This window comes from Salvia hispanica, chromosome 3 (assembly GCF_029641045.1).
Source record: "Salvia hispanica isolate PSC_SH4W2 chromosome 3, Shi_PSC_v1, whole genome shotgun sequence".
NCBI lineage: Eukaryota > Viridiplantae > Streptophyta > Magnoliopsida > Lamiales > Lamiaceae > Salvia > Salvia hispanica.
In genome coordinates, this window is record NC_142694.1 from 46,288,773 (window position 1) to 46,302,684 (window position 13,912).

A 13,912-nucleotide genomic window follows, 5' to 3' on the forward strand; every position below is an offset into this window, starting at 1 on the left:
AATGCTCAATGATGATACATTATTTAAATATATATGCATATGCAATATAGTACTACCAAATAATAATGAAAATAATAGGAGTGTGGTTTTTCTTCTTTCTGTTTTTGCTCAGATAAATAATTGGGTACAGACATGAGGTAGGGTTTTTTCTTGACATTTGGTCGTGATTGAGACATATCATAAGAACCGATTCTTTCATTTTTATTACTAAAAATTTAATCTTTAAATTACTAATTGTATGTGACAGCCTATGACACATTTAAAGTACCCATATCCTCCTTAATTGTTTCAAACTGTCAACAATAATCAAGACTTCGTGTCAGTTCATCTTTTATAAAATATTTATACATTATATATATGGTCCTAATCATGAGTCATGACATTAATTAATTTACTATAGTGAAAGAAACCTACGTATCTATCTCAATGTATAGTACCGAGAATGAAGTGTCCTACCATATTTGATTAGAGTCACTATGTGCTCTTATAATTAAAATTACTTGAAAAACAGCATGATATTCTTACTTTTTAGGTTTTGAACATTAATTACTTGGCAAATGTGAATATCGAGAATTTAAAGTTCAATATATAGAAATTCATATAATACAAGTTGGTCAGATATCATACTATAAATGTCCAATCAAATGTTGCATTAATATGTATATGGAGTAAAAAAAATTTAACACCATTATACTCTCTTCATCCACCATTTATAGTCTTATTTTGGTTCGACTCAGTTTTTAAATATTATTACTTTGTGAAAATAAATGGGGAAATAGTTATCAAAATGTTTGTATTATTTTTATATATTGATTTTATAATAGGATGTAACTGTGAAGATTTAATTGAATGAGAGGTCTACTTAGCTAAAATAGAAAAAAAATAAAAGAGATTTTAAATTCCAGCTATCCCAAAATGATAAAGTAAGACATTATTTTCATGTAAGACTAAGGGACTATATACTCAAAAATTTATATTTTACAATATTTGAACGCATAAAATGCAATCAACTCGAAAGTGATATTCTCACATGACATGACTTATATGCCATGCAACAACAAACTTTACTAATGTAATAAAATGGCCAATACAGCTTAAAAAAAGAAAATGAAACCCTAGCACATTTTATTCCCACCTACCTACATTGATAAAGAATATGATATGATTATTCAAAATCTTTAAATTTCTTTTCCTTTTTTTTGATACCTTCCTTCTTAATTACCACAAAATTTAGGGTTCTCTTTTTCTTCGCAACCCAAATCCCAGCCCACTCTCACTCTCCTTTCGTGAAACCCACGCACAAATGAGATTCGAGGTAAGTGCGTGGACCATGTTTTGACAAGACAGCGACCGTTCAACCACCGCGCGGATCTGCGCGTGCGCGTCACGGCTGGACTCTCGTTTGACTAGGGTTTCATCGTGGGTAGTGATAAACATCGCACCTCCATGTCGCGCTGGCGCTGTTTGATTGGCTGGAGATTTCTCTGTATACAAACACATGGGTTTGTATGTATAGACGCCAAAAAATCTGTACCTAAAGAGAAAAAGAGAAACTCAGCTCCTCTCTCTTCATTTTCATGTTTCTCTCTCTAAAACATTTCTCCTCTCTTTCGCTTTCCGATTTCAGACCTAATTCGCTAGGGCACGCGGCGGTTTCCGGCGCCAATTTCTCCGGCGCAGCTGCGGAATCGCTTCGAGGAAACGGTGGAGATTGTTCTAATTCGGAGAGGAAGCCGATTGTTTCGGAGTGATTTGTGGAGAAATTTATCTAATCTCGGATTTTCATCTGATTTCGCGATCCGAGGAAAAGGTGCCTATTTTCTTCCTCTTCTTTTTCCAGTATCATTGACGTTTTTATTTTTTCCGATTTATTGTTTTTTTTCTTTTTTATTATTCGCCTATTGAAAATTTACTAGGTTTTAGCTGATTTTTACCTGATATATCCATATCTATTTATCAGTGGGTTTCAAATTTTACCATTGGTTATCTATTTATTTTTGCTGTCCTTTTTTTTTGGTGTGTATTTCTTATCACGTTCTCATTATTTTGAGCTACTTTTTTTTATTGCTTATTCTTTACTGTTTTTTTCATTGGTGAAGTTGGTGTAATGAAATAAGTCAATAATCGCAGCTTTTATGACTCAATAAAACCCTAATTTTAGTTAAGCAAATTAGTAACACATAAAATCATGATTCACATTTCCGTTTCTCACAGTTGTGATTGCTGAGCTGTATGGGTTTTTGAGTTAATTGTTGGTCCTAGTTGAATTTTCCGACCTCAATCAATGTTGAAAGTTGAATTTCTCCAACAGGAAAACCCTAAAATTGAAATTGGTCTTTTATGGGCTGTCTCATTTTGCTTTCTTTTTGGTTCGTTTATCTCTATTGCATGATGGCATCTGTAGGGTTTTTGATGGGATAAAGCTTGTCCTTTGCTGGGATTCTTAATTAGGGTTTCAACTGTTGTGTAATAGAGTACAAGCAAGACTCATAAATTCACACTTTGCAATTGATGGATACTTCTTTCACTTTTGCTAATCGCTTGTCTATTAATTTATTCTGTTAATGACTGTAACTGCTTGTGTCTTTATCTTTAAACTCTTAGGTTACAGGCATTTCATACCATGATTTTATGCACTAATTTTTGTGTCTATGTACTAATAACTTCATTTATTAACCGCTTCTTAGGTTTATGTTATTGAAATGGATATTGTTGTATTGGGAGAAAGTCCAGGGAACAGTGGTTTTGCAGATTCTACATCGAAAGTAGGATCATTTGTTCAGATTAGCTCAATAGCTATTGACATTAGTAGTTCCATGGAAGCGATCGAGCCACCAGAACATGAGCATTTTTCTATACGGTGAGTACAAGCTGATTAATTTGATATATATCTTTTTCTGCACAGTGCATATTGTAGGTGCGACGGGCCCTAGAGATGTTTCATCTAGGTAGAATCGAGTGGGATATTGAGTGCTTCCAACTATGTGAAGTGTAATGGCAAGCATGTTTCAAACCGGAAGTGAATGTATATTTGAACCAGTTTGCACAATAACCGATCTTTTTATATATCAATGCTGGGTTTAGTAGTTAGAAAAACTAAAAGTCAATGTTTTAGCAGTCGTTATTTTCTTACCTTCCATCTTCTTCTTTAGATATTGCCATATTCCCTTTTGTTTATTGCTAAGGTATGATCTGATAGAATATTGGATGATGATACAAAAAACTAGAGGTCTGATAGAAATGATATATTATTGATTACACATGCTGATTCATTTTATTACGACTATATATTCATTTCTCCAATGTTAATGCAGTGGTTTTGTTGCTGGGATGAGAAAAAAGGATTGGAAGACATGTTTTCCGTTTGCTTCTCAAGGCAAAGACATTGATCCAGTGAAATATTTGCCTCCTCTATTTGTTCCTGAATTTCGATGGTGGCAGTGTTCGAGCTGCATTCCAAATGTTGAAATGAAGAGAACAACAGAAGAAGTGGCAACCAAAAGTGATTCCAATATAAGTTCTTGTGAGAATGTTGGAGCAAAGGATGGCTTGTCCACACTCAGGATAGACAACACAGGTAAAGGGAGACTAAGTGAAATTCAAGGAAAATTTGTTAAAAGGGTGTGCTTTGTGTGTAGTTTGGGAACTATAGAGTCATAGAGATGCATAAATATGATAAACTGCAACTGGTAAGCCATGTATTTGTGACAGAAGTAGGTAAATTGGTTTTTTGTGCAAAATTTTTGAATGGTGCATCCATAGATCCATAGATATGGTTAACAACATTGTGTTGAGAATTTTTTTTGCTGTATTTGTTATACCCTTACAATATTGGTTAAAACTGCAGAAGGGGTAAACAATGATAATAATGTATCTGAAACTGCTCACTGTTTATTTTTCTAGCAATGATAAGATCATTTTGTATCTAACACGTATGGTGCAGATATGGTATGTCTTGCTGACCACCCTTCGTGCCCAGTTGAAGAGCCAGATAACACATCATCGGGAAGCGATGGTACTTTCAGTGTACTGCCACATAGGAGAAAGCCAAAGCTACGATCTTTGGCTGATATATTGGTGGAGAAAAGGAATCAAACTAGCAGTATTCCAAGGACAAGATCTGCCTCATCAGGTGGAGTGCAGATTGCATCTACTAAGATGGAAGCAGTTTTAGTTCCTCAGCTTCAGGTAGACATCCCTGCTGGTGTTGCAGAAGCTGCTCAATGTCCTGGGAGGAAAAGAAAGATCGTTCTTGAAGAAGACAGAGAGCCTCTAGCAGCAACCTTTCCAAGGGCTTTCGCTAAGAGAACTAAGGGCCCTGTGCTTGACGCGGAGAAAAATTCTAGGCGAGTCGAAATTACTGATACCGTAACTAAAGTGGTTGATTCTATGAGATTGGATTCTCCAAGGACTCAGCAGGTCCAGCCCAAAAAGGTTAAATCTATTGATGCCAACAAAAAGATAAGGAACATCCGTAGAGAGGATGAAATGGCCCAAATGGGAGAGTATATCCAGCCAAATAAAATATCCTCTCCAAATTTACAGGAACAAGTGGTTCCTGTGGAGACAAATCTAGGAGGTGCTCCTTCCATGGCTAAGACACTGGAAGTTGGAACAGATGGCGACCCTTTATTGCCTCCCAGAAAAAGCATCTTCGGTAATTGCAATATCGGAGGAACCATGGCATTCGGCCTTTCACTCAATAGTTCTGTGGATGATGTAGGTAATCACGATAACCACGCATCTGTCAGGGAACATAGGTTCATTCCTGATCTTAATGTTGAATTTCCGGAGAAGGATGCTATGGAAGAAGAGCAACAATCCACTATTCTTTACGAGGAAAGGCATTTGCCCCAGCAAAAAACTTTGGTACCTAAAGAGATGAAGTTTCGTATTCATTATCTTGAGATTTCCTGTCTTTATTAATCATCAATGGTGTTAATTCCCAAGTAGCATGCCAATTCATGCTCAGAATTGTTCAAATGAAGATTTTCTGTTTAAAATTTGTTTTCTTTTGGTGTGGCTAATTTCTCCTCTGCTACTTTTTTCTCTAGGATGCCCCTGCCTCCTGCAGTTATGAGACTGTTAGACAAGGCAAGCGAATATCTGAGTCGAGAAACAAGGATAACAACGCAGAACTTGGACCATCAGATGACATACCGATAGAAATAGTCGAACTGTTGGCCAGAAACCAACATGAAAGAGAACTTGAATATTCGAGGAGACATCTGCTGGGAATCAATGATACAACGAAAGGATATTCTTCTGCAGTTGCTGTGGATGGCATGGCCCGTTTTCCTCATCCCAGCAGAATAAATGGTTTAAAAGTGGCAAATGAAAACATGGGTGTCCAACCAAATAAATCCTGGATGGATACGAGCAAACCAGAGAAAAGTCACTTTAGACTCTTGAGTTCATCTACTCCAAGCCAACTGAGGAAACCGGAATATCCCACATCAGCTTCTATAATGGCGGGACCAAAGCCTCTTACATGGGAAGATATGCTGTATTCCCGTGCCACAGATAATGTACCTTTTCGTCTCAGCAATCCCCCCATTCAGCCGAGTCGACATTCATTCTTAGACAAGTGTCACAGAGGAAGGACTGTCGACGGCAAGGGAAAGACAGCTGTACCTGATGTGGCTGAGCTGAAAGAGGGGAGCATTATAGGATCATCAGATCCTTACCAGAACGATACAATTCCAGCAATGCAGTTATTATCCTTGATGGATCAGAGAGTTAAATCGGGCCCTTCATACAAAGTTGGTTCCGTCAATAAGCCCTTGTCTTCCTGCAAGCACCACCCGCGTCTAAATGGAAAGGAGAACCACAGCTTCCTTCGCGGGTCGTACTTTCCTCAAAACGGCAGTTCTTTGTTAAGATATGGCGTTTATTCCTCTGGCGAAAGCTCTTTCAGATCTTCACCTAATTTAAGAGGTAAGTAAGATAAGATAAGACCCTTCACTACTGCAATACTTCTTCGTTTTTATCTTGACAATACATATCTCGATTGCGTTATTTTCTTTAGTACCTCAAGAGGTCAGAAACTCAAGAACCACTCTCTTGGACGGACCGGATGAGCTTGAGAGACGAACAGCAAGAAGTAATGAAGCCTTTGGTGAGTGCACTCTCAACAGGAATCCTGCAGACTTCAGCTTTCCTCAAGTAGGAAACGAGTTCACCATAAGCGCAAAAGATTTGAGGCCTAGGAAGAAGAGGAATGGTTTGAAAGGAAAGTCGCGGTTAGGGATTGTCGATGGCAGGAAAAGACAAAGAATGGCTCGCAGGAAGAACGAGTTAGAATGCTGATTATAATTTGTAGTCCGCGCATAAAATTATATGTATGTTGTTATAAGTAGACCTCTTGCTTCGAATTCGTTTTGGTTTGTGTTTAGTACTCACAGTATCTGGTTTTTTTGTTAGTTTCATATACAAAACTCTACTTCCAAATATGAACTGGACTATAAATGAATGAAATAATATACTTAATACAAATTTATATGTGCATGTGGACTCGACACGTTCCTTTCTTCCATGAAATCATTGTTTCCAAGTAGAAACCGTCCAATCGGGCAGAAGACAGTGAAGCACGAGGGGAAGTTCAAGGTGGTGACCACATCTTCAACTCCCCCGGCCGAGAATATAGGAGTAATGAATGCGGAAATGAAACAATCCATTGACGCCGGCTTCCTAGCTTTGTACTACACGGCGAATACTAGAGATTTGTCCGGTCTCAGCAAAGGAGAAGATTGAATAAACGTTTCATTTGTAATGGGACAGCCTGAAAATGAAAGCATTTCATTTTTAATTATACACATGGAGTAATTTTTTTCTTTAATTATGTGATTTAGTTTTCCTCTAATTATGTTATTCTAATTTTTTAATGACATATTAATATTTTTATAATGTCATATTTAAAATCGGAATTGTATATAATTAAAATAAAATATGAATAGTATTAATTGTTTAAGATTAATTCATGTGCTTTACATGTATGTATATAGGGATGTAGAAAAATAGAATTAGACACTTGGGCTACTAAATTCTTGAGATTTAAATGTTTGACAAAAAAAGAGGTTTCTTGGAATGTTTATTTTATGTCAATTGTTATTATTTTCGTTGCATAATATAGTTGATATAGGAGTACGAGTTTAATGATATGCACATGGTCCACTCTCCACTGCCACTTTGGGAGTGAATTGGCACCATCTCCAGTTGTCCCAGCAAAATAAATAGAGAAGGCCCCACCCACATTTTATATAGTGCTGATAAATATTGAATTAATGAAATACACGTTCTAGGGTGCTATCACATCTCCATGAAAATTGTGCTGAAATGAGGTAAATGGCAACTCCAATGCAAAAAATCCAATTATGTAGCTTAATGTTTATTTACTACTACTAGTCTATAACAAAACATAAATAAATTAACTATATATGAAATAACAATGTATTAATATACATTAAATAAAAATACATAAAAGTTATATAATCATAAATAATAAATAAAATTAAAATATTTTCTGATAATTATCAGTTTTACTAAATACAAAATACTCTACAAATATTAAAAATCGATTATAATTATAAATCTGTATCACTATAGTTATCATGATTACACTATTAATTAGATATTTAGTTAAATCATTTATATAATCGAGATGTCTTATTTTCTTTTCTTTTCTTTTTTACTTAAATAACATAAATATTATCAATATTTTATTTTTTCTTATTAAATTATTGAATTATTAAATTGACGTTATGATTTGTGTTAAAATGACAACACCTCTTAAAGTGACACCGTGACACCACATATCTAGCAATATTATAAACGCTATACAACAATCTATAGATTGCTGTATAGCGTGTTGGATATTGCTGGACGAAAAAAATTGTTGTATACAGTGTTGTATATTGCTAGCCGAGATTTTTGCACTTGAGCATTTTTTTTATTGCCACATGACAACTTATTATTCGTTCACGTGTATAAATGATTGGCTAGGAATAGTGGTATGATGTTATTTTAAGAGTGTTATCATTTTAACGCACCCCTTTTGTGGTTATACATGTAAAAAAATTATAAATCATGAAATCAACTAAAACAATATAAAATTGTTAGCAATTAATTAATAAATTTTGTTATATAAATAAAAAAACTTGTGCGAAAAAATGACTAAAATTAAAATACTATTGGGCAAAATTTTTAGTATATTGTATTGTGACTTAGATCATAGAAAAAGTAACTCAACTTATTACGATGCAAACTATACATAATTAAATACTATTAGACCTATCATCTATACATCAATACCAAAATTAATTTTAGAAATACATAATGAGTCACCACAAAAATAAGAAACAACAACAACAACAACAACAATAATAATAATAATAATAATAATAATAATAATAATAATAAAAAAAAAAGAATATTTACAATAGACTCATAATAAAATACTACTCCACTACTTACTACTGGTAAACAATAATAACTATACTAATTTTTTTAATTTTTACAAAGAATTCATGATGCAATGGAAGAAGACAATAAAACAGTAAAATATAAGCTAGCTAACGATACATGTTTATGGATAAAAAGTATTAAGAATCTATCATAACCTTAAATTGAATCCAGGATTCATATGTTAAAAAAGTACTCCAATATCATTGGCTGAATTGTACAGCAAATAATACACATCGGTAATGTGTTTTACGAATTTCAGTTTTTCACCATCAATGCAGAAAAATAGTTACTGTACAAATCATTACCAATCAACATTAATGGATTGGCAGTTACAAACTTACAAATAATGCTTACTTATGCACATATGTAATTCACGCATGGTCGCATGGATATATTTGTGCACAAATTATGCACAACACAAATATGGATACATTGAATTAGGTGCATCGGATTCTTTCTCATTTTATCTCCATTTCTTTAAGCAATAAAAATAGCATTAACAACAAAATATTAGGAGAATTATACGTAAACTTTTATGACAAATATCTAAGTTAATTTGTTGGAAATTTTGCCCAAAGTTCAACCCAACTCGACTTTTATATAACGACGATGATGATGGTATCGCCTTGTGCAAAGACTTATATAGGTGAGGACAAGGATAGAAAGCTCGTGGCCAAATTGAAAATCTCTCAATTGTGTCGTTTTTCTCTTATCATGTTGTTTTTACTCAATTTATATTATTTTTAATATATATTTTTTCATTATTCTCAATTATTTAACTTTCACCATTTTGATCAAATTTTAGTAGTAATTTTTTTGTTTATTCATGAATCAATATGATTGGGAATTATAAACAAAAAGGCTTAAAAAAAACATGAAATGGTAAAAGTAAGGATGGAAAATATAAGTGTTCAACTTCTCAATATATGTCAATTAGTCTTGTGCGAATCACATGTAAAATGCAATAAAACGTGATTTTTCATTACATACTTCGATGTTGCATTTATAAAGATAGACAGACGACAAGGTTACTTAACTTTGAATTCAACCCAAACCATTATAAATATTGTTACCAAACCTTCCCTTCAAACCATGGCAAAATACCTCATTTATACAAACCTTACAACAATTTCCAACCACCAAAAAAAATGCGAATCCCCAATTTGTATTTCCAAACCCTAATTTTCCTCCTAGCATCCGGTTCAGCCATGCCCCCTCAAAACCCGGTCCAATGCACCCAGACCGGCTGCACCTTATCCAATTCCTACGGCGTTTGGGGCGATCGCCAGCCCTGCCACGTCACCACCGCCGTCTACCCGACCACCGAATCGGAGCTCCTCTCCGCCGTGGCCGACGCCAGCAGGAGGAGGCTGAAGGTGAAATCCGTCTCCAAATTCTCGCACACGATCCCGAAGCTCGCGTGCGGGGGTACAATCCTGATAAGCACGGAGAGGTACAACTCGAGCATCGCCGTCGATCCGGCGAATTCGGCGGTGACGGCGGACGCCGGCGCCGGGATCAGGGAGGTGATCGATCGGGCGGCGGAGGCGGGGCTGAGCCTGGCGGCGGCGCCGTACTGGGAGGGGGTGAGCGTGGGCGGCGCGATCAGCACGGGCGCGCACGGGAGCTCGTGGAGGGGGCGCGGCGGCGCGCTGCACGACCACGTGGTGGGGATTCGGATGGTGGTGGCGGCGGGGGAGGCGGAGGGATTCGCGAGAGTGGTGGATTTGAGAGAGGGAGATGAGCTCTTTAGTGCGGCCAAAGTGTCGCTGGGATTGCTTGGAGTCATTTCTAAGGTCACTTTCTAAATTTTCAATTTCTTTTAACTAAAAGATTGCTCTTTTTGGTATAGATTGGAGAAATATCATTTTTCAAATTATGTAATCGGATTGAACTTTTCACCAAATTAAGATTGATATTGAAATAAAATATACCATCATTTCTACTCCATCTATTTTCTAAAATAAAAAACTTTTGAAATAACACGATTTTACTACAACATTCAAAAAACGAAATACTATAAAATGAAAGGAGTTCCACACTTCCACTCCTATCTCGAGAGAAAGATAGTATTTCTTATTTTTGTTTTTAGAGAATAGACCATAAGACCTCTAAATATCCAACTCATGATATGAATGCAAAAGTATCTTACTATCCATTCATAGTCATATGAAATAATTATGTTATTATAAATTATTGAGTTTTCATAGTCAAATGAGTAATTATTTTATAGTACTACATTATTGAGTTTCCGTATTGTAGTATGGCAAAATCGTGTGCTCATATGCGCGTTGTCGCCATTAAATGGCAATAATTACGTGCATTAGGCAGCATGATTGCTATTAATTGATAACTAATTACTCTCCTCGTTCCATAGTAGTGAAGACGTTTCTTTTCGACATGCGATTTAAGAAAATTTGTGATTCCATAGTAGAGAAAATGTTTTTTTCGACATGCAATTTAAGAAAATATGTGTTAAGTGAGTTAAGCAAATGAAGATAAAATAGAAAATGAAAAGGGTAGAGAGCTAAAGAGTGAATAAAGTAAAAGAGAGTAAAACAAGTAAAAAGAAATATGCTGACTTTTATTTAAAAGAGAAATGACTTTTTTAATATGGAACGTACTAAAATAGGAAAAAAAAGTAGCAAAATAGTTGCACTATGTGAAATGCAGGGAGTACTATGCTTAATTAATTGAATTTTTTGGAGCACATGTCAACTAGAAGAGCTCAATCTGACTAAAAAAAAAACATTAAATCGTCATATTTGAGAGCTGAATATGACCAGAGCGCCTCTCTCTTGGTATGGGCCTGCCTCAACAAAATTTAATTAATTAGCATAATTTATAGAACTACTTAATTATTGTATTCGAAAGTTATTCATCCTTCTCTATACTAATGCGCGTAAGTAATGGCAATTCGCATCTGAGAGTTGAATACACTATTAACAAAAATTCAAAACCACATTATTATAGTCTATACTCTAATTAGGTGCTTATAAATAAAAGAAAAAAGTTTTGTAACGTTAATGATTAAAAATATTGGAATATATTAGTACTTCTAAACAAGAAAGACAATTTATATAGAAACTCAAAATATATTAGCCTTATGTTTATTCACAGAAAATACATTTGATAGGTAACGTTCTCATTGGAACCGGCTTTCAAACGAAGCATCAGGTTTAATTTCACTAGCGATGATGGCATTGAAGACGAATTCATGGACCATGCCAATAAATACGAGTTCGGAGACATCCAGTGGTACCCATCGCGACAAAAGGCTGTGTATCGCTATGATGACCGGGTTCCCATGAGCACACCGGGTGATGGAGTTAACGATTTTATCGGATTCCAGTCAAATTTTGCCCTTATCGCAAAAACAGTTCGAGCATCAGGTATGTTATCATCACGACCGTAACATGAAAAAATTGTAGTCACGTAAATAAAAATATAGAGATGATACCTATTTATGACTTTAATACCTCTACATTGGAAATTTTGCGTAGCAATGTTGAACTACATTTTAGATTCGTGTTAGTAACATTTTTATATCAAAATATGATTTGGCAAAGGCTTAATATTAGTAAAAGATGGCTAATTATTTCCATAATTTTTTACATGCCATAGAATTTCGTTTTGGTATATGAAAAATGTTAGAATGGCCTATTAACTCAATGAGTTATGTTTAGATGTACACATGATTTATATCGGATATGCTTACATATCGTATGTGAGCACATTATATAATCAACATCATTCTTGTTTAATGCACGTTTCTTGTTGTTTATTTGATTTTAGTATAATATAGTTTGATAATTAAAAAATGTTATTGATATTTTAATTTTAAAAATTTCATAAAAATCAATGTTCAATTTGTTCGTTTTCTATATAACTTCAAATAAATGAATAAAAAAAAACAGACCACCTAATCTCATCTACTTGATGCATCTTCTTCTTTTTCATCGATACCTGATGAAATCACCTCTCATTTCTGCAACAAATCCAGAAAAAGCTGCAGAGAAAGCTAAAGACGCAAATGCCAAATGCATCCTGGCGTCCTCCTTCGTCGCCTACAAAAAACTAATGGCCAACGGTTTAAAAAACAACAACCTACTCTTCACCGGCTACCCCGTCGTCGGCCACCAACGCCGCATGCAGACCTCCGGCTCGTGCCTCTACTCACCCGAGTCCGACAAGACTACCTCCTGCGCGTGGGACCCGCGGATCAAAGCCCTCTCCTTCTTCGAATCCACCGCCATCTTCCCGGCCGCCCAATTCGCCGCCTTCGTCCGTGACGTCAAGAAGCTCCGCGACCTCGCGGGCCCCGCGAGCTTCTGCGGGGCCGACATCTACAACGGCTTCCTATTGCGCTTCGTGAAGAAGTCGGAAGCCTATTTAGGTCAGCCCGAGGACTCCGTGGTGGTTGACTTTAATTATTACCGTGCAGACGAGGCAGGGACGCCTCGTCTGCACGGGGACGTGTGGGAGGAGGTGGAGCAGATGGCGTTCTTCAAGTACTTGGCAAGACCACATTGGGGTAAGAATAGGAAGGTGGGGTTTGTTAGGGTTGGGAGGAAATATCCTAATTTTGGTAGGTTTTTGGAGGCTAGGAAGGGTTTGGATCCTTTGGGGATATTTTCGAGTGATTGGTCGGATGAGATACTATTTGGGAGAGAGGGTGAGAGAGGGGATGGTTGTGCACTTGAAGGTTTGTGTGTTTGTTCGGAAGATAGGCATTGTAGCCCTAGTGATGGCTATTTTTGCCAAAGGGGGCTTGTTTATAAGGAAGCTAGGGTTTGTAGGTATTCTAACACTTCTACTACTTGATTTTATTGTGGAATATGTATTTTGATGCATGAGACTATAAGAGTCTTACTTTTGGTTGTTTTGTACTAGTTTTTATAGTTACTCATTCTATTCACATTTCATTCGCCAACTTTTTCTACTACTTTATATTCAGGTTCCATTTTACAGTAACTCATTTAATTTATTTTTCATGTGCAAACCTTTTTTCGCTACATTCTTTTGCATTTCTTGAAACACAATCAAGGAAGGAAAAATTTATATACTTGACTTGACCTCTTTTGAATTCCTTACTTATGACTTGTCAAGGTTTCTTCATATGAATAAATGATTAGAAAATATGAAGGAACAATATTAATTATGCAACAATAGACCATAATTAATGACCATATTAATTGAAACAATAGACCCTCGAGGAACATAATAGATAATGGATACATATTTTTAAGTCTAAACATACATATTCATAGTTTGGAAGAGACTAGTAAGATTTAAATCTTAATGCCAAAATCGCACCAATCACTTGACTAGGTTGTGCAATCTTAATCCAGAATAACAAACTAACAACAAAAATGAGATTTAATCAAACGTTTAGTTTACATGACTAAATTTGTGATGAATAACTCGACCTAATCATGCAAATATCAAT

The 13,912-nt window shown here is 35.6% G+C and overlaps 2 protein-coding genes across 4 annotated transcripts; both read left to right on the forward strand.

Annotated features, from left to right (window-relative positions):
• Positions 1 to 1,540: 1,540 nt before the first annotated feature.
• Positions 1,541 to 6,422, forward strand: LOC125215948 (uncharacterized). Of its 3 annotated transcripts, none has more exons than XM_048117534.2 (6): positions 1,541 to 1,810; positions 2,688 to 2,860; positions 3,315 to 3,577; positions 3,944 to 4,869; positions 5,055 to 5,937; positions 6,029 to 6,422. In XM_048117534.2, exons 2-6 carry the CDS (start codon positions 2,703 to 2,705, stop codon positions 6,307 to 6,309), a joined length of 2,511 nt encoding a protein of 836 aa, XP_047973491.1. In that variant the 5' UTR covers positions 1,541 to 1,810; positions 2,688 to 2,702; the 3' UTR covers positions 6,310 to 6,422. The 3 variants fall into 3 exon arrangements, with proteins under 3 accessions (XP_047973491.1, XP_047973493.1, XP_088925383.1); XM_048117536.2 differs by having other exon boundaries at positions 2,729 to 2,860; XM_089069257.1 differs by having other exon boundaries at positions 2,734 to 2,860.
• A 3,077-nt stretch (positions 6,423 to 9,499) lies between these two features.
• On the forward strand, positions 9,500 to 13,396 carry GULLO3 (D-arabinono-1,4-lactone oxidase family protein). The gene is made up of 3 exons (XM_048110247.2): positions 9,500 to 10,259; positions 11,600 to 11,855; positions 12,467 to 13,396. Exons 1-3 carry the CDS (start codon positions 9,612 to 9,614, stop codon positions 13,285 to 13,287), a joined length of 1,725 nt encoding a protein of 574 aa, XP_047966204.1. The 5' UTR covers positions 9,500 to 9,611; the 3' UTR covers positions 13,288 to 13,396.
• Positions 13,397 to 13,912: the final 516 nt, after the last annotated feature.